Source organism: Schistocerca piceifrons, chromosome 11, assembly GCF_021461385.2.
Source record: "Schistocerca piceifrons isolate TAMUIC-IGC-003096 chromosome 11, iqSchPice1.1, whole genome shotgun sequence".
Classification (NCBI taxonomy): domain Eukaryota; kingdom Metazoa; phylum Arthropoda; class Insecta; order Orthoptera; family Acrididae; genus Schistocerca; species Schistocerca piceifrons.
Genome location: NC_060148.1, coordinates 90,413,929 through 90,435,663, shown reverse-complemented (window position 1 = coordinate 90,435,663; position 21,735 = coordinate 90,413,929). Strand labels below are relative to the sequence as shown.

The 21,735-nt window shown below is 37.7% G+C and overlaps 1 protein-coding gene and 1 non-coding gene across 2 annotated transcripts; both read right to left on the bottom strand.

The window, feature by feature from the left end:
• Window positions 1–4,029: 4,029 nt before the first annotated feature.
• On the bottom strand, window positions 4,030–19,467 carry LOC124720188. The gene is made up of 2 exons (XM_047245511.1): window positions 19,415–19,467; window positions 4,030–5,621 (listed from the first exon to the last, which is right to left on the bottom strand). The coding sequence occupies exon 2, from the start codon at window positions 4,830–4,832 to the stop codon at window positions 4,242–4,244; it is 591 nt and encodes a 196-aa protein (XP_047101467.1). The 5' UTR covers window positions 4,833–5,621; window positions 19,415–19,467; the 3' UTR covers window positions 4,030–4,241.
• On the bottom strand, window positions 6,733–6,806 carry Trnat-ugu. Its single transcript has one exon. It is a non-coding gene; the product is annotated as a tRNA-Thr (tRNA).
• Window positions 19,468–21,735: the final 2,268 nt, after the last annotated feature.

Genomic DNA, 21,735 nt, shown 5'->3' with positions numbered 1-21,735 from the left:
TCATGTGAGTCCCTGAACAGTCCACAAAAAAAGGTTTGTACAATGCAGAATTGATAAGACATACGTACATTAAGACTAAATGTCTAGGAAGACCTGTCTCATTGAATTTTAGTTTCTTTAACTACCTTAAACTATAATTTTAAAAAAAACTATATAGCACAAGTGTGCAGTTGCTTCTACCAAGCAGTGAGAATCTTGTGTCTTGCTATCTCTTTGTCAGTAAATTTTAGTGACTGTATGTATAGATGGACATCAGATATCTATTCAGAGATAGATACCCATACTGATCTCTATAATATAACAGCATCACCTGCTGCAACTTCACCAAGGAAAGGGAAGGAATGTAGAAAACTGGGGAATGTTGATAATCATTTCAATACACTGTAAACACTTAACTGCATCCACCAGTAAAAACAGGTGTTATGGAAGTAAAAGACCAGTATAATAAAAATTTGTTATAAATTAGAATAATAAATAGCATATTAAACAATACCTATTCAGCTGCAGTTTAGCACAGGTCGAGGATAATTTGTAAATCTTTAATAACATGAATTTGGGGAAGATGACAGCATGTGAGCCACAGCCGTTAGGTAAGATAGGCTGTCCTAAAATAAGTTCTAGCTATAAGAGGGAGTACACTACCTTGAGGATAGAAAAGTGGTTGAAGGGTAGAATGCTACTTCAGAATTAATGCCCCACAATATGATTTAGTTAGGTGGACTCAATATATACATTGGGCAAGAAGTAAAGGAAACAAAAGAAAAAATTTGGAGTAGGAATTAAAATCCATAGAGAAGAATTAAAAACTGATGACACTAATTCTGTCAGAGACAGCAAAGGACCTGAAAGAGCAGTTGAACGGAATGGACAGTGTCTTTAAAGGAGGCTATAAGATTAACATCAACAAAAGCAAAACAAGTATAATTGAGTGTAATCTAATTAAATCAGGTGATTCTGAGGGAATTAGATTAGGAAATGAGACATTTAAAGTAGTAGATGAGTTTTGCTATTTGGGGAGTGTGATGTCGGTGTTATTTGTTACGTGACATACAAAAAAATTACATATATAAATTTATATATTTTTATTTTAATTTATCAGCATGATTCTTTCTCTCAGGGATATTGTTTTTTCTAATCACTTTTACTTACGTGCATAAGTAAATATGAAACGGGTTCTTGAAGGGCCTCAGTTATTCATGTACCAACTTTAGATTTTGATCGTGATGACTAAAACATACTTGCCGTTAACTGAATTGAATGTAACTTTGTTAATTTTTATTTACTTATTGCAAAGCAAGGCTTGAGAGAATTTCGATTGCTGCTGTGGAGCAGCCTAGATAAAACTTACCAAACTCATGGAATCTGTATAATTTAAAAAACATGAACTTTAACATAAATTAATTATCTGTTGCAATTTAAAGAGGTTCTTATAACGAAACATCTCGCATTTACAGTTAATGTTAACACTGAAAAATAAATTAATACTTCGGCGCATAATGGCCGACCAGAGGCTGCATCGTAAGATGAGCTTCTCGCAGCACAAATTACTGAAAAAATGCTTATTAAAAATAATTAGCCACTGCGAGCATTTGAGGTGACAACTATTACAAGGAAATTAATTTTGTGTTAACAATTAGTTTATTTTAGTAGAATACAGAAAAACTTACATAAAATATGTGTAGCCGCTCAATGGCTGCCTTCCTTGTATTAAAAAAAATAAAATAAAAACATAATGGTTGAAGTAGGGAGGATGTAAAATGTAGACTGGCAGTGGCAAGGAAAGCGTTTCTGAATAAGAGAAATATTGTTAACATCTAGTACAGATCTAAGTGTCAGGAAGTCTTTTCTAAAAGTATTTGTATGGAGTGCAGCCATGAATTGAAGTGAAACAGGGACAATAAATAGTTTAGACAAGAAGAGAATAGAAGCTTTCGAAATGTAGTACTACAGAAGAATGCTGAAGATTACATGGGTAGAGCAAGTAGCTAATGAGGAGGCACTGAATAGAATTGTGGAGAAGAGGAATTTGTGGCACAACTTGTCTAGAAGAAGGGATCAGTTGGTAGGACATGTTCTGAGGCATCGAGGGATCACCAAGTTAGTATTGGAGGGCAGCATGGACGGTAAAAATCGTAGAGGGATACCAAGAGATGAATACACTAAGCAGATTCAGAAGGATGTAGGTTGCAGTAGTTACTTGGAGAAGAAGAAGAAGCTTGCACAAGATAGAGTAGCATGGAGAGCTGCATCCAACCAGTCTCTGGACTGAAGGCCACAACATGCCATCGAGGTAGGACCTAGACTGTAATAGAAGTAAAACGAGATAGAGGAACAATATCACGGTAACCATTTAGAATTGTGGTGTTAAAATTATTCTGCATGATGTAGTGTGCTCAACTGTTTTACAATGATAGGATGCCATTATTTGAAGACTCACACTGAGATAGTAATGCAGAAGAATTTACCTGGATAGTTACATATTTGGCGAAATGAATGAACGGAGCGCGCACCTGAGTTTTGTTGTCTACATAAGACATAGAGAACACAAGTATCGAGTAAGGAGCAACAAAGAATTACAAGTCCCTCTTGGTCTTCAACTCCGCACCAAAACAAGTTAAGATTATGTAAGTAGTGTCATGTACATAAAACTTGCTTGCTTACAACTTTAGCAAAACCAAGAGTACTTGTTAGATGCTGTAAAACCTAGAAGAAGGGCACATATTTATAGATAAGCTTCTGGATGATGAAATGCATGTATTGAGGCTTAGCAGGTTTTCAGAAGCTAAATTAATTGTTAGTAATCGCAGTTTCGAATATTTTTATACGAGTGCTGAACTACATGGTATGGTTTGTAAATGTTCTTATGGGGAGGTCTTTACTTTGATGTAATTAGTCTCTCTGCAATTTCATGGCCTAATGGCTTCAACCAACGTGGATTAATTTTCTATGCTGAAGAATGACTTACCTGTTTCATGAGTAACAATGATTAGCAGTAATTAGTGGAACACGGAATGTACTTTATGGTACAGACAAACGTACGTGTGTGTGTGTATGTGTGTGTGTGTGTGTGTGTGTGTTTTTGCACATATTCCTGTAAATAAATTTAGAAGAGAACAAGATGGTATGAAGTGTGAAAACAGAATTCTTCTGACTGGATTGAAAGTTAAATCCACGGACTAATTTAAGCCCACGTACACTTAACAGTTTGAAACAAACCTAAGATGGGTTGAAGATCTTTTAAAATATAGAGACTAATTCACTGCAACGTAAGGTGTTATGAATTTTAATTATACGTTTGGAACAGAATACCGAAGGAGCTACGACTCCCATAGCATCATCCATCTCAATGGGGAACTATTAAGTGTAACAGATCTCTACAGTGTAAAAAGTGATATGTTATGCCACACACACACACACACACACACACACACACACACTCTGCACCTATAAATGAGAGGTTAAATTAGGGGAGGGTCATATATTCAATGAAAAATCGTTCAAATATCACTTGCAGAAAACATTCTTGGCAGATTAAAACTGTATGCTGTACTGGAACTTGAGGCCAAAACCTTGCCATCACGAGCAATACTCTTACTTATTCAGTTTTGTAGTCACGACTCTTTCTCCTCTTGTACTACCATCCAAATATCACAGATATTCTTCTGCATACCTCACAGGACTAGCAACTACTAGAAGAAGTGAGACTTTTGAGAAACAGATTAGCCAAAGCCAAGGTGTAGTTTCCAGAGTTAAGTGTTCACTCAGCAGTTCAGAGGTTCTTTTTGTAAATAGTTTCCCTCGACATCTTTTTTCTTAGGTGTGCTAGGCCAGTAAAGTATGCAGGGAAGTCCTTTTTAACTTTGGATGGTAGGAGAAGTGGTAGTGCCAGAAGTGAAGTTGTGTGGGATATTGTGGAACGTGACTGGAGAACTCACAAAAAGTGAGGTTCGAGTTTGTATCCTGACATGGCACACAGTTTTAATCTGCCAGTAAGATAGGAAAAGGTGCACACACACTACTACACAGGGAAACATTTATTGAGCAAATGAACATACGTGGCAAATAAATATACATCAATCTATACAGGTGTTGACACCTCTGCTTAGAAAAGCTCGTGTAACGGAAGTTTATACAAAGCAATCCGAGCAATAGATTTTTACTTGGGGCATACTCAATCGGATGACTTCACTGGTAAAGTTGCACACTAAGTGGTGACATACAAGGAGAAAGGTTCAAATTATTCAGGTGTTCAAGTTCCCAACGGGCATCCACCTCCAACCCGTAAACTCAGAAAAGCAACAAAGCGCGACGTTGCGACCACTGGCTGAGGGACCTCCCGGCGGCGTCCTGTACGTAGGCCAGCGACAGAGTGTCCAGTCGCGGCAGTGACGACACCGTTCCGGAGAGTACGTCCACATCGTCCCCGCACCTTCTCGGACCAACGTCTCGAGCCGCGTCAGATTGCACGGGCTCGACAGTTCCGACGTGTCGGGCCAGGTAGAGTTCTTGAGGCAGAGGCGGCGCAGTCTGCGACAGTAGCGGAGGAAGCCCAGTTGGACCAGCTCCGTGTTGCAGAGGTTCAGTTCCTCGAGCAGCCGCAGGAACGGGAGCACCTCGGAGAGTTCGTCACCGGTCAGGGCGTTGTTGACGAGGCAGAGCGAGCGGAGTCCGGTGTGCAGGTGCTTCAGACCAGTCAGCACCACGTCCTCGGCCTCAACGTGGAGCTCCCGCAGCTGGCTGCAGAACCGCAAGAAGGACAGGTCCGAGAGCATTCCGCAACGGTCCAACTGCAGCTTCTCGAGAGACCTCAGACCTGCCGCGGCCACCTCCATATCCGCTCCCCCCACACGGCAGTCTCACAGCCGCAACATCTGCAGTTTCCCTAGGTGGCGGAGCTCCGCGTACGCAGCCGACGGCAAGTCGTCGCAACTTTCCAGTTCCAGTTCCTCCAGTTTATCCGAGCAGTGCCGTAGGAATGTCAGGTCGTTCAGACTGCGGCAGTGGATTCTCAGAATCTCCAGCCGGCCGAGCCCTTCCAGAGAGTCCAAGTAGTTCGCCGACAGGGACTCTACGTCGAGGCTCAGCTCCGTGAGAAACGGGCACAGCTCCAGGGCAGAGATGATGGCACATTCCGCCCTAGTGCCCGGCTTGAAGAGTGTCAGTGTCGGGTTCCCTCTGACGATCTTCAGCGTCCAGAGCGCTGTAAAACAGATAGGCGAACGAGAAGAGAAGACGATATCTGCAATGCTGAGATCAGTTGTCACGTGGGTAGACCCTAGTCTCTGACAGTCCTGCACAGCTCGTATGTCAGACATGTTGGTCACTGACAGAAACAACTGCGGGTAGTAAATTTTCACCTCAAACATTTTGGCCACCTTGATTTCGATTTCCTGCAACAGTGGTACGATGGACAATACGGCGCACGTCTCGGCAGATTCTCTCGGACTTCTATTGCTGACGTACCTTTTTCCCTTTCCATAGGTGGGTGAACCCTGTCACAATTTTGTACCACTGCTTGCACACAGTAGCACATCGGACCAACTCTGGGATGGGCAGATAGGCAAAGACGCAAAACAGTACGTCGTCTGGCGGGTTGCAGGCGAGTGTTGGCGATTCCATTTCTGTGGACAGAAAGTTAACAGTTATTCCACAGAATAAGTATCGCTAAAGATTTTGTGCGTGTCACTTTTATTTAAGGTATGTAAGAGAATGTCAGGCAGGGCAACTTCATGTCAAATTATACAAGCCACAATAACTCAATCGTGAATTTCTGTGGAAAAAATGTACGTCAGACCTCTGTATCACCTGTGTTAATAAATAAAATATTTTCATTTTAAACTCATAAAAACTGCAACATATTCTTTGCTTAATGTCTTAGTAGTTACTGCAATCAAAGTGGGCAATATTTTTTTCTGTGTAAAGTGTCAGAAATTTTTCAACATTCTGCATATTTCACATCATTGAATTTCTAATGTAGAACATGCATATTGACAGTACTGTTTCCATCTTTCTTCCACTTATAACAAACGAATGAGAACTTGCACATGAATTGTTCTGCACAGAGTTTTGTTTTTTTGTTTGAACTTTTTGTCAGATACGATGACAGAGAGGGAATACAGGAATGAAAGAATGATGTGTGCGGAAGATGAAGAAAGACAAGAAGATAGTGTTTGAGAGTGTGAAAACGCTTCCCAATTGTTGGAAATCTGTCAGCGGTGTTGCAGAAATACCTCGGTCCTGAACTAACTGTGTTACCATCACATCCGTTGTGCAGGAATGGTTATACTCACTACAACAAGAAATTTCACTGAACTTCTTGTTGTAGGCTACCTGAATAATCATCATCCCTGGAATGTGATCTGAGGAAGACAATGCAGATGTTTATATTCCTGAGTGTGAAGTAGTTGATGTGTTGAATGTTAGCATATCTTATTTAGCCTCTAATAGGTCCCCTTTTAAATGGCGAGGTAAGATAAGAAGCACAAGAATACAACAGTATGTAGAAAGAAAAGTGGAAGAAGTTGCACAAAGTTTTACAGAACCAACATCTACAATATTTACTGAAGTTTATAATGAGGAGGCACTTGATGCAGAACCTAAATATAGTGACAAATGCACTCAGTGCAATATGTGGTTTCAAAACCTAAATGCTACTATTTTATTACAATGAAATGAACACCCTCAGCTGCTTACAGGCGTTGACATATGTCAACTGGCACAGATGAAACTGTGTGCCCCGACCGGGACTCGAACCCAGGATCTCCTGCTTACATGGCAGACGCTCTATCCATCTGAGCCACCGAGGACACAGAGGATAGCGCGACTGCAGGGTTTTATCTCTGGCACTCCTCCCACGAAACCCACATTCTCAACGTATTGTCCCACACTACATTCGTAGTGCAACCGCCCATTATATTCATTACTTGCGGCACGTTGCCAATTCCCGTAAGAGTTCGGGCACTGTCTGTGCATTCAATGTTAACAAATTTCTCTTCTTCAGAGATGCATTCCTTGCCATTGCCAGTCTACATTTTATATCCTCTCTACTTCGACCATCATCAGTTTTTTTCTCCCCAAATAACAAAACACCTTTACTACCTTAAGTGTCTCATTTCCTAATCTAATTCCCTCAGCATCACCTGACTTAATTCGACTACATTCCATTATCCTCATTTTGCTTTTGTTGATGTTCATCTTATACCCTCCTTTCAAGACACTGTCCATTCCGTTCAACTGTTCTTCCAAGTCCTTTGCTGTTTCTGACAGAATTATACTGTCATTGGCGAACCTCAAAGTTTGTATTTCTTCTCCATGGATTTTAATACCTACTCCAAATTTTTCTTTTGTTTCCTTCACTGCTTGCTCAATGTACAGATTGAATAACATCGGGGAGAGGCTACAACCCTGTCTCACTCCCTTCCCAACCACTGCTTCCCTTTCGTGCCCCTCTACTCCTATAACTGCCATCTGGTTTCTGTACAAATTGTAAATAGCCTTTCGCGCCCTGTATTTTCCCCCTGCCACCATCAGAATTTCAAAGAGAGTATTCCAGTCAACATTGTCAAAAGCTTTCTCTAAGTCTACAAATGCTAGAAACGTAGGTTTGCCTTTCCTTAATCTAGCTTCTAAGATGAGTCATAGAGTCAGTTTTGCCTCACGTGTTCCAACATTTCTACGGAATCCAATCAGATCTTCCGAGGCCGGCTTAACTACTAGTTTTTCCATTCTTCTGTAAAGAACTCGCGTTAGTATTTTGCAGCTGTGGCTTATTAAACTGATAGTTTGGTAATTTTCACATCTGTCAACACCTGCTTTCTTTGGGATTGGAATTATTATATTGTTCTTGAAGTCTGAGGGTATTTCACCTGTCTCATACATTGCTCACCAGATGGTAGAGTTTTGTCAGGACTGGCTCTCCCAAGGCCGTCAGTAGTTCCAATGGAATGATGTCTACTCCGGGGGCCTTGTTTCGACTCAAGTCTTTCAGTGCTCTGTCAAACTCTTCACGCAGTATCATATCTCCCATTTCATCTTCATCTACATCCTCTTCCATTTCCATAATATTGTCCTCAAGTACATCGCCCCTGTATAGACCCTCTATATACTCCTTCCACCTTTCTGCTTGCCCTTCTTTGCTTAGAACTGGGTTTCCATCTGAGCTCTTGATATTCATACAAGTGGTTCTCTTTTCTCCAAAGGTCTCTTTAATTTTCCTGTAGGTAGTATCTATCTTACCCCTATTGAGAGAAGCCTCTACATCCTTACATTTGTCCTCTAGCCATCACTGCTTAGCCATTTTGCACTTCCTGTTGATCTCATTTTTGAGGCATTTGTATTCCTTTTTGCCTGCTTCATTTAATGCATTTTTTTATTTTCTCCTTTCATCAATTAAATTCAATATTTCTTCTGTTACCCAAGGATTTGTACAAGCCCTCGATTTTTTACCTACTTGATCCTCTGCTGCCTTCACTATTCCATCCCTCAAAACTACCCATTCTTCTTCTACTGTATTTCTTTCCCACATTCCTGTCAATTGTTCCCTTATGCTCTCCATGAAACTGTGGTTTAGTCAGTTTATCCAGGTCACATCTCCTTAAATTGACACCGTTTTGCAGTTTCTTCAGTTTTAATCTACAGTTCATAAACAATAGATTGTGGTCAGAGTCCATATCTGCCCCTGGAAATGTCTTACAAGTTAAAACCTGTTTCCTAAATCTCTCTCTTACCATTATATAGTCTATCTGATACCTTCTAGTATCCCCAGGATTCTTCCATGTATACAACCTTCTTTTATGATTCTTGAACCAAGTGTTAGCTATGATTGAGTTATACTCTGTGCAAAATTCTACCAGCCAGCTTCCTTTCATTTCTAACCTCCAGTCCATATTCACCTACTATGTTACCTTCTCTCCCTTTTGCTACACTCGAATTCCAGTCATCCATGACTATTAAATTTTCGTCTCCCTTCACTACCTGAGTAATTTCTTTTATCTCATCACACATTTCATCAATTTCTTCATCATCTGCAGAGCTAGTTGGCATATAAACTTGTACTACTGTAGTAGGTGTCGGCTTCGTGTCTATCTCAGCCACAATAATGCGTTCACTATGCCGTGCTGTGCGGGTACTGCGAACAGCTGAGAGCAAGGGAAAACTACAGCCGTAATTTTTCCTGAGGGCATGCAGCTTTACTGTATGATTAAATGATGATGGCGTCCTCTTGGGTCAAATATTCCGGAGGTAAAATAGCCCCCATTTGGATCTCCGGCAGGGACTACTCAGGAGGATGTCGTTATCAGGAGAAAGAAAACTGGCGTTCTACGGATCGGAGCGTGGAATGTCAGATCCCTTAATGGAGCAGGTAGGTTAGAAAATTTAAAAAGGGAAGTGGATAGGTTAAATTTAGATATAGTGGGAATTAGTGAAGTTCGGTGACAGGTGGAACAAGACTTCTGGTCAGGTGAATACAGGGTTGTAAATATAAAATCAAATAGGGGTAATGCAGGAGTAGGTTTAATAATGAATAAAAAAATAGGAGTGCGGGTAAGCTACTACACACAGCATAGTGAACGTATTATAGTGGCCAAGATAGACACAAAGCCCATGCCTACTACAGTAGTATAAGTTTATATGCCAACTAGCTCTGCAGATGCCAAAGAAATTGAAGAAATATACGATGAGATAAAAGAAATTATTCAGGTAGTGAAGGAAGACGAAAATTTAATAGTCATGGGTGTCTGGAATTCGACAGTAGGAAAAGGGAGAGAAGGAAACATAGTAGGTGAATATGGATTGGGGCAAAGAAATGAAAGAGGAAGCCGTCTGGTAGAATTTTGCACAGAGCATAACTTAATCATAGCTAACACTTGGTTCAAGAATCATAAAAGAAGGTTGTATACATGGAAGAATCCTGGAGATCCTAAAAGGTATCATATAGATTATATAATGGTAAGACAGAGATTTAGGAACCAGGTTTTAAATTGTAAGACATTTCCAGGGGCAGATGTGGTCTCTCACCACATTCTATTGGTTATGAACTGTAGATTAAAACTGAAGAAATTGCAAAAAGGTGGGAATTTAAGGCGATGGGACCTGGATAAACTGACTAAACCAGAGGTTGTACAGAGTTTCAGGGACAGCATAAGGGAACAATTGACAGGAATGGGGGAAAGAAATTCAGTAGAAGACGAATGGGTAGCTCTGAGGGATGAAGTAGTGAAGGCAGCAGAGGATCAAGTACGTAAAAAGACGACGGCTAGTAGAAATCCTTGGGTAACAGAAGAAATATTGAATTTAATTGATGAAAGGAGAAAATATAAAAATGCAGTAAATGAAGCAGGCAAAAACGAATACAAACGTCTCAATAATGAGATCGACAGGAAGTGCGAAATGGCTAAGCAAATGTAAGGATGTAGAGGCTTACCTCACTAGGGGTAAGATAGATACTGCCTACAGGAAAGTTAAAGAGACCTTTGGAGAAAAGAGAACCACTTGTATGAATACCAGTTCTAAGCAAAGAGGGGAAAGCAGAAAGGTGGAAGGAGTATATAGAGGGTCTACACAAGGACGATGTACTTGAGGACAATATTATGGAAATGGAACAGGATGTAGATGAAGATGAAATGCGAGATACGATACTGCGTGAAGAGTTTGACAGAGCCCTGAAAGACCTGAGTCGAAACAAGGCCCCGGTAGTAGACAACATTCCATTAGAACTACTGACGGCCATGAGAGAGTGTAATGGTACTTTGACTTCCGCAAAGTTATAATTTACGATCGCGCACGCAGAAGAGCGCTGCGCCAGCGACCAATTTTATAAATAATTTTTTTTTTTTTTTTTTTACTTTTGCATAGTTTTTTTGTTTTTAAGAACTAATGGAGGTCTCTCTCTCTTGTCTTGATATGAAAGACGTGTATTTTTCTGTGATGTGTTGAATGTGCTTTTGGTGAAAATTAAAATTACATAGCAAAGCGATGTTGTTTCAATAGCTAATGAGGAGAAGATAATAAAAGGTAACACTACAATTGGCGTCCTGGTGACAGGACTTGCAATCTTCGGATTTGATACAAGTGCAGTTTGGACTGATACGAGTGCAGTTATTATAAATTTTGGACATTTTATCTAATTTTAACCACTTAATAGCATCAGAAAATGAATTTGGACTAAGTCTCATTCATTTCAATTGTAATGTTACGTGCATGAAATTTACAACAATATTGTTTTCCCTGTTATTAATGTGTGTTAATTTTCATTTTCATGCTGAGAAAATTAATTTGGTAAAAAAAAAAAAAAAAAAAAAAAAGGGAAGGATAACGTTCCATAAAATAATTTGCACGGACGCGAAAGAAAAATTTTGGATTGAAAACTGTATAGTTGACGCTACATTTGCAACATAAGGCTGAAAAAAATTGGTGAGTACAGAAATTTACATTTTTTTCCAGTTTCAAACAGCCATCTGTACTTCCTTTATTCCGATCCATTTATTTCGAAATTATTTTTTCAAATTGTAGTTAAAATTGATTTACTACTATTATTGGAAATGGTAAGTGAAGAGCATATTCACAGTCATTTATTTGTGAGAGGGAAATTTCAGTACCAGTTTAATAATTCAATTTCTAATTAGAAATCATATAGAAATATCCATTTCCATAAGAGAAATTTCAGATTTCAACATATATTTAAATTTTTTTTTTTGTTTACCATTGGAAAATTTTATTTGCAATTAATTATGAAAATCGCAAGATGGACGCTAGACGCGTAGAAATTGTTTCCGCGGACGAGCTTAGTGAAAGTGACACATTGCAAAACATGTCCGACAGTCAAATGAATATTGAACTTAATAGGGAGGATGTGCAAGACATAATTTTACCGGATCGATTAAGACAACAACCCCTATATTTAAACAGATATACAGGCAAATGGAGAGTGAGTACTACGCGACAAAACGTGACATTGACAACGTCAACTTCAGAACCAGACATCAATCAGACACGAAAAAATGACGAAACTAAGACACAGGACTCTGACATGCTCAGCCAGATTCTGAAGTTACTTGGTGACCAAAACAGAAAATTTGACAAAAGATTTGACGCTTTAGACGAGAAAAATGAAAATTTAAAACGTGACATTGGGAAATTTGACACTAAATTCGATGAACTGACACGGGACATAAAACAAAATTTTGAAAAACAATCAAGACAAATTGCCGACTTGACAGAAACCACCAGTAGTCTTGGAAGGAAATTTACTGACTTATCAGACAAGGTTACGAGACAAGAAAAGGTATTTGTGGAATTCAGTGAAGAGACAAAAACTGACTTACAACAATGTAATGAGAAATTGTTAACAGTAGTTTTTGAACAACAGAAAACCAGTACCCAAGTTAACGAATTACGACAGTCACACAATTCCGTAAAAACAAACCAAGAACACTTAGACCTGACGATTACAGACCTTTCAGACAGATTAAATGATGTAACATTGGAGCAGAAATCCTTACAGGAAAAGTTAGAAAAGCTTGAAGACAGAGCAGATGTAGCATCTTTAAAGAATGACACAACTCTAGCAGAAAAACTTGTACATGAATGCAAATTATGTGATGATTATTTAGATGAGAAGTTTGAGACAATGACAGATCATTTTTGATAAGACAAAGGAACAAGTAAAGGGAGAAACAGATAATATTCAGAAAGAGGTACGTAAACTTAAAGAGAATGTAATACCAAGTTCGTCAGTGATACCAAAACCCATAACAGACAACCAAAACATAAATGAGAATCATAATAATGCTAGACCCAGTACACAGTCGAAAATAGAATTACCAATGAGTGACACAAATCCCAATGAACCATTTTCAATGCTACCACGAGATCAAAATTACTATCAGACATCACCACATACTATGCACAGTTTGACACAAAATACAGGACCCATAATACCATCGGGAGTAGCTGATGAAACATTAGTACGACATGGATACTTTCAGACATTTTCATGTGATGAGAAAGACAAAGTGCATCCGATTGTTTTCATCCGCTCTTTTGATGGTATTTTCCCGAGACATTGGTTAGGAGCCGATAAAATTCGATATGTTACAAATTTGTTACGTGGAAGAGCAGCTAAGTGGGGAGCAGCAATTAAAAGACGATGTTTAACATTTGAACAGTTTGAACAAGCATTTCTTGAGGAATTCTGGTCGATCACAGAACAGCAAAGTTTAAAACGAGAAGTATACAATCCAGAAATTTACAACCCGAAGAAAGAGACTTTACGACAATACTTTGAACGCTACCTAGACAAAACATTATATTGGACAAAACCAGCAGATTTACCAGATGTAATTAGAACACTTAAAAGCCACTTACCATTTCCTTACCATGATAAATTAATAGGAGTGTCCGAGGACAACATAAAGAATTTTTTCAGTTATGTTGATGAGATAGATGTTGTTTACAGAGATGAGATCAGGAATTTCAATCAATTGTATCCAATCCATCCAAGCAATTCGCACACGCACAACAGAAATGACAGAGGCTATTGGAATCCGCCTCCGACACCACAACAAAACACTCAAAGAAACAATTCACACTACAGTGGGACAAATCCATTCAATATTAGGAGAAACAACTCGCAACATTGGCAAGGAGACAGTAATTATTACTATAATGGTTATCCGAACAGTAATTACAATCAGAACAATAACAGTTATATTCAAAATAACAACAACAGAAGAAGGAACCGAAATTATAGAGATCAAAGAGGAGAGGATAACACGTACCATCCAGGATATTTTCAGAGAAACAACATCCAACAACATCCAAACATGTATTGCAGGAATAACAGTAATGACAATACCAGTTACAGTCATGGGCGAAATAATGTATGGGGAAATCACAATGGACAACCGCCACGACACACGCAATACAGCAACCCTCAATTTGTACCTAACGGAACACCCGATGCGACGCGGGGTAATGTCAACAACCAAACAGCTGATACTTGGGTGACGCGCGACAGAAATGTAAATATTATTGAGTTGGGCAATGAACCCAACCCACAGCAACAACCGAATTTGCCAGAAAACGAACGACGACCGAGCTAAGCGCTCGAGTTACGGTCAATAGGGAGCAGAGCGCAACGGAACCAACGATTTGTTTTCTCCGATATGATGACAGTAAGAAAATAGAAAAGGAATTATATCAGGATGTAGATTTTAATAGTACCAGTAAAACAAAGAAGATTATTCAGGCTATAACACGAGTTATCATTGGTAGTTATGAAGTGGAAGTAATGTTAGATACAGGAGCAGCAGCAAGTGTCATTTCAATGTCCTTATATAATGAACTCAAACAAATAATGAACATACAAACATTGCCAGTCCAGAATTGTCACATTATAAGTGCCACCGGTAACAAATCAAAGAATGTGAAATTTCAAGTGCTAATTAACTTCACATTTTCAAATATACCACTCAATTACAGTTTTCTGGTAGTAGACAAATTAGTTATGCATTGCATATTAGGAATTGACTTTTTGAATGAATATCAAGCAATCATAGATTTAGGAAAAGGGAAATGTCATTTAACCGTAAACCAACAACAACTGACAATAGAGTTAACACAGGGTAAAAACTTAAACAGTAAACAAGGTAAATTTGAACAGTTACATTTTGTGTCTCCACCAGCAATAAACATATGTGATTTAACTTTTAATGAAGCTGTATCTCAGGGAATTAAACCTAATGATTTATATGAGAAATGCACAGAATCTGAATATCTGACGAAGGAACAACAACTTGAATTACTTGAAGTTTTGCAGCAATTTGCTGAGGAATTTGTGGAAAAACCTGGAATTATTAGAGGCTATACTTATGAGATGGATGTTAAACCACACAAAACATACTGTAGAACATATTATAATATTCCTTGGTCAAAGAAACCCGCAGTTTTGAAAGAGATTGAAAAAATGCAAGCTTGGTGTATCATTGAAAGGTCACAGTCTGATACTAGCAGTTAATAAAGAGGATGGTAGTGTAAGGTTAGTGCTGGACGCACGAGAAATTAACAAAGTTATAATTCCAATCAAGACACGACCTATTAATTTGGAAGAACAACTTCTAAAATTTCATAATGTACAGTATTTAACCAATATCGACCTCCGCTCATCATTTTGCCAGGTGAACCTCCATAAAAACAGTCGTAAATACACTGCATTTCTATGTGAGGGACATAGTTATCAATTTTGTGATCTACCCTTTGGTCTACGAGTGAGTGCTGGAGTATTTATTGAAGCCTTAGATGCTGTTCTTGGACCACAATTGTTCTCGCAAATCACAGTTTATGTTGACGACATTGTCATTGCAACCACTACTTGGGAAGAACATGTAAATCTTTTGAAGCAACTTCTGACTAAATTTTCTGACGCAGGTCTCACTATCAATTTATCAAAGACGAAATTAGGGAGGAGAGAAATCAAATTCCTTGGTCACATCATATCAACTGAAGGCATTTATCCAGACTCAAGAAAAATTGATGCAATAAAGAATTTTCCATCCCCACAGAATCGTAAACAACTCAAAGCCTTTCTTGGTCTATCTTCATTCTTCAGGAAATTTGTACCCTACCACCTTCTTAACAGTCCACATCTTCTATCTTTACTCAAAAGAAATAATATTTGGAAATGGACAGAGTTCTGTCAGACAGATTTTGAAGCGATTAAGAATGCTTTAGTTAATGCACCGTTATTATGTCATCCTGACATGACGTCAGACTTTTGCCTAGTAACAGATGCAAGTTCCTATGGGCTCGGAGCATTTTTATTCCAAATTCATGTAGAAATGAACAAATAGTCATCAAACCTATAAATTTTGCTAGCCGCACGCTCACTGAATGCGAAAAGTCATATTCAGTGACCGAGCGCGAAACACTTGCCATAGTATGAGCATTTCGCAAGTTTCGCTACTTTCTATGGGGAAAACGTACTAAGCTTTATACTGATCATCAAGCTCTTTCTTTCCTGCTATCATGCAAGTTATTACATTCACGTCTTGCACGCTGGTGTGCATCACTACATGAATATGATTTTGATATTATATACATAAAAGGAGAATCCAACATTATAGCCGATGCTCTATCTCGTTTGCCACAAGGCCTACAAGAATTTTCAGATGTGACAGAACAAACATCAGATTTCAAAATTTTACTCATGTATGACGGTACATTTGCACCTTACTACAAAAACATGTGCAGGAAGTTAGCCATATTGCAGGACAATGATCCCAGGTGGATCCAGATAAAGAATAAATTACGTGCAGGAACAGACCCACATCTTGAAAAATATTACACGTTACACAAAGAAGTATTATTCCACCCACGAAACCCTGAATCACAGCATTGGTGTGTTTGCTTACCTGAAGCTCATGTTGATGATTTTATTTTATTTACACACAGAACTTGGGGACACTATGGTGTAACCAAATGTACAGATAAGATTATACAATATTGCTATTTTCCAAATTTAAGGCGAAGAGTATTGAGTAATATTAGGAAATGCATCATATGTCAGAAAGCCAAATATTCTAATCGCACAAGCATGAATGAATTGCACCCAATCACACCTAAGAGGCCATTACAGCTAATTTCTTTAGATATTGCAGGACCCTATCCACAAGCACGTGGAGGAATGAAATACATCCTTGCTGTGTTAGATGTTTTCACAAAGTATTTAAAATTATATGCTTTACGTTCAGTTTCTACCACTGCTATTACCAGACGTCTATTAACAGATTATTTTGTAAGAATAGGAAAACCTGAAGTTATGATCACGGATAATGCAGCATATTTTACCAGTTTAAAATGGAAGACATTTATTGAAGAACAGAATGTTAAACATATTTTAATTTCAAGATTTCACGCAGCAGGAAACCCAGTAGAAAGAACATTTCGAGAATTTGGACAGTTTATGAGAGCACACACACCAGTGAAGCACACAAAATGGGTAGAATACCTAGCACCATTTGAACAAATAGTGAACAATTTAACTCACAGTTCTACTGGATACACACCAACTGAATTAATTATGGATAAAACAGAAAGAAATGAATGGACAGACCCTCTACCTAAATTTACAGCAACAACAAATCATGTTAGTTTAGAAGAAAAGGTAAGACAAGCTTACACAACATTATGTGACAAAGAAAGCAGAAATATGACAGAGGTGTCAGGAAAGCCCAAACATTTCAAGTTGATGAGTTAGTTTTACTAAGAACACATCCTAAACCCAAAAAAACTGAAACATTTAAACAGGAAATGGCAGATCTTATACTCTGGACCATACCGAATTGCAAATATTCCACACCCTGGCTGTTATTCATTAGAATATCCATTAACACATAAACCCAGAGGTCTACATCCACACAGACATTTGAAAAAATACATACAGTAAAATGTTAGCTACTGAGGAGAAGATAACTAATATGATACACAGTTATGATGAGCCTACATTTAAGTTATACAGATACTTACAATCTAATGAATGCAGGAAGTCTAGAAAGCAATGTGAACCATCCAATAGCTAATAAGATATTTGGTTATAAGAGGAGTTGCTACTGAGGCATATACACATTAGAGGAGGCATATACACATTAGAGGAGGCAGAGAACTAAACAGAATTATTTTCTTTAGGAGGCATGTGATAATAGTAATGTTGATATGAGTGATGTGAGTGACTGAATGAGATGAGTGAATGTAATTTTAGTTTAATAAGAGGACAAATAGTAATATGGAGAGAGGTAAATGGTATATAAGATGAGAAAATGGTATTATTATTATTATTATTATTGTTGTTGTTGAAGTAAAAAGTAAGTGGTGATGAATAAGAGGAAAATATATATATAATGCTTAGGAATAAGTAGGCTATATGTTATTTTGTGAAGAATGAATAATGGATAGGTGAAAATGTTATGAGTAACTGTGAATATGTTGAGAGGAGAGAAACTAGATTTGAATGCTATATCACATGTACTCATGGAATACAGAATGAAAGTAGTGGAAAGAATATTATTTATTGAAAGATTGGTATGCCTGAGATAATAACTTATGTGGTGTCTTATATATTCTTATAACTAAAGGTGAAAGTATAGATTTATGTGGAAAGAATTATTTACAGCAGCCACTGTTGGAAATATACCAGAAGATTTAAATCTATAACACTTTAACACTAATCTAATGGGAACTTGTAATGAAATTTTTGGAGTTATGTAGGCTTGACACTTCAGATTGGAAGAATTATTTAAGAGAACATATTTAGCAGTCATCTAATGACATAATTAAAGCTCATCTACTGTACTGAACTAATGCACCATTAAATAGAAAGGAGAATAAGGAGAAAACAAAACGTCAGTCCTCTGTTGCGGTTCATACTCTCATCCCTTCCTTAGAAAAATTTATACATGTTGATGAAATATTTGACATTATATAATTCATGATTATCTGACAGTATGGAGAGACATACACACATATTTATTTATGAATAGAATTTTACAGGTACCACAAGGTAAATACAGAATGGATATACAGCATGGAACGCAGCAGCAATTATCTAAGAAGATTTATTTATTTATTAAGTAAAACATTTATTTATATTGCTTGATACTCATGAAAGGAAGGAGATGAACTATACAAACTTTATAGGAACATGATTGTCTTGAACTATATATATATATATATATATATATATATATATATATATATATATATATATATATATATATATATATATATATATATACACACACACACACACACACACACACACACACACACACACACACACTTACCACACTGATGTACATACTTGTAGGATCCTAAGATATTTAGAGGGGCACCACTCTTAGAAACGGTAATAGAGGGGTACCACTCTTAGAAACAGCAATAGTGGGGACACCACACTTAGAAACGGTATTAGGTATAGGAACTTTTACGTTATATTAAGTTAACATGAATTTTATTTATCATATTTTATTTTGTGTAGTCCACTGTAGGGTATGACTTTACTAGTATTTATAAAGTAGTTAGCAACGATCCCATGAACCTATCCTCCTACAGAGGGCTGTCTTGAAGCTTGAAATATGTGTAAATTTTATTCCAGGGTGCGAGATGAATTTTAAGTTGAATATTCTAGCGAGTTGCCACAATTATCTTCAAATGTTGCAAGTGTAACGGGGAAATAAAAAAATTACAAATAAAATGTATATTTCAATCTGAATGTAATGTAATTCACATGGCAGCACAATGATATTGAATGTAACGTAAAAAATTTACTATATTTTTCATTTAATTCTATATATGTAGTATATGACAACAATGTAACTATCTCATGTAATGATTAATTGTAAATATTTGTATATGTACTTACTATATCAAGAAATGTATTTTAAGGAGATGTTAACGAGCTGCAAAGGACTTGTGCATGTAGCACATGATTCATATAAATGGAACTGAAAATGCAAAGAAGAAACCAACGTGATGGAACACTGGTCAAGCAATATTTACGTAGTGTCAATATGCTTTGAAGTGTATGGTGTTGTGGAAGCCGGCAGGTCTTCAGGTTGGTGTAAAAGACAAGCTCATCGCCTGTCGTAGGCAGTGAGGTGTTTCCTGTACCCTCATTGACCATTTATACCCCGGTAGACGCCACCAAAATTTGACTGCTGGAGATCACAATTTCGTGTTGACACATTGAACAAACTTTGGATTTTCTTCAAGTCACACGCACGAGATCCAGGCAGTACACACACACTCAGAATCCGATACTACGTTTAAAGACATTGGAGCAATATAATAGAAGCATTTACTGTTCGAATTAATTCCATTGTAAACACGAATCATGTGAATTGTGAACTGAATTCAAACGCTGTGCTAAGCAACGCTAATACGCTGCAATTCAAAGACATTCATGTTACGACTCCTAAAGAAGATACACACCAAAAAGACGGTATACAAAGACCGATATGCAAAGTGCATTATGCTAAGAAATATTTTTTGTAATATGTAAATTTCTTATTTTCTCATATATGTATGTATCTATGTAAATTTTCTATACTGTATCTATGTAAATTTTCTATACTGCCACGCTTTTTTTTTTACTTTTGCGTAGTTTTTTTGTTTTTAAGAACTAATGGAGGTCTCTCTCTCTTGTCTTGATACGAAAGACGTGTATTTTTCCGTGATGTGTTGAATGTGCTTTTGGTGAAAATTAAAATTACATTGCAAAGCGATATTGTTTCAATAGCTAATGAGCAGAAGATAATAAAAGGTAACACTACAAGAGCCAGTCCTGACAAAACTCTACCATCTGGTGAGCAAGATGTACAAGACAGGCGAAATACCCTCAGACTTCAAGAGGAATATAATAATTCCAATCCCAAAGAAAGCAGGTGTTGACAGATGTGAAAATTACCGAACTATCAGTTTAATAAGCCACAGCTGCAAAATACTAACGCGAATTATTTACAGACGAATGGAAAAACTGGTAGAAGCCGACCTAGGGCAAGATCAGTTTGGATTCTGTAGAAATGTTGGAACATGTGAGGCAATACCGACCCTACGACTTATCTTAGAAGAAAGATTAAGGAAAGGCAAAACCTACGTTTCTAGCATTTGTAGACTTAGAGAAAGCTTTTGACAATGTTGACTGGAATACTCTCTTTCAAATTCTAAAGATGGCAGGGGTAAAATACAGGGAGCGATAGGTTATTTACAATTTATACAGAAACCAGATGGCAGTTATAAGAATCGAGGGGCATGAAAAGGAAGCAGTGGTTGGGAAGGGAGTGAGACAAGGTTGAAGCCTCTCCCCGATGTTATTCAATCTGTATATTGAGCAAGCAGTAAAGGAAACAAAAGAAAAATTTGGAGTAGGTATAAAAATCCACAGAGAAGAAATAAATACTTTGATGTTCGCCGATGACATTGTAATTCTGTAAGAGACAGCAAAGGACTTAGAAGAGCAGTTGAATGGAATGGACAGTGTCTTGAAAGGGGGATACAAGATGAACATCAACAAGGATAATGGAATGTAGTCGAATTAAATCGGGTGACGCTGAGGGAATTAGATTAGGAAATAAGACACTTAAACTAGTAAAAGAGTTTTGCTATTTGGTGAGAAAAATAACTGATGATGGTCGAAGTAGAGAGGATATAAAATGTAGACTGGCAATGGCAAGGAAAGCGTTTCTGAAGAAGAGAAATTTGTTAACATCGAGTATAGATTTAAGTGTCAGGATGTCGTTTCTGAAAGTATTTGTATGGAGTGTAGCCATGTATGGAAGTGAAACACGGACAATAAATAGTTTGGACAAGAAGAGAATAGAAGCTTTCGAAATGTGGTGCTACAGAAGAATGTTGAAGATTAAGTGGGTAGATCACGTAACTAATGAGGAGGTATTGAATAGAATTGGGGAGAAGAGGAGCTTGTGGCACAACTTGACTAGAAGAAGGGATCGGTTGGTAAATCGTAGAGGGAGACCAAGAGATGAATACACTAAGCAGATTCAGAAGGATGTAGGTTGCAGTAGGTACTGGGAGATGAAGCAGCTTGCACAGGATAGATTAGCAAGGAGAGCTGCATCAAACCAGTCTCAGGACTGAAGACCACGACAACAACAACAACAACATCTTTTTTAAAAAATACTAATTCCCATCGAATGCTTACTCTGAAATTTTCTAGCTCATCTG

Bases quoted from the DNA above. Each gene is read 5' to 3' on its own strand.
- LOC124720188 (XM_047245511.1), bottom strand. From the start codon at position 4,832: ATGGAGGTGGCCGCGGCAGGTCTGAGGTCTCTCGAGAAGCTGCAGTTG.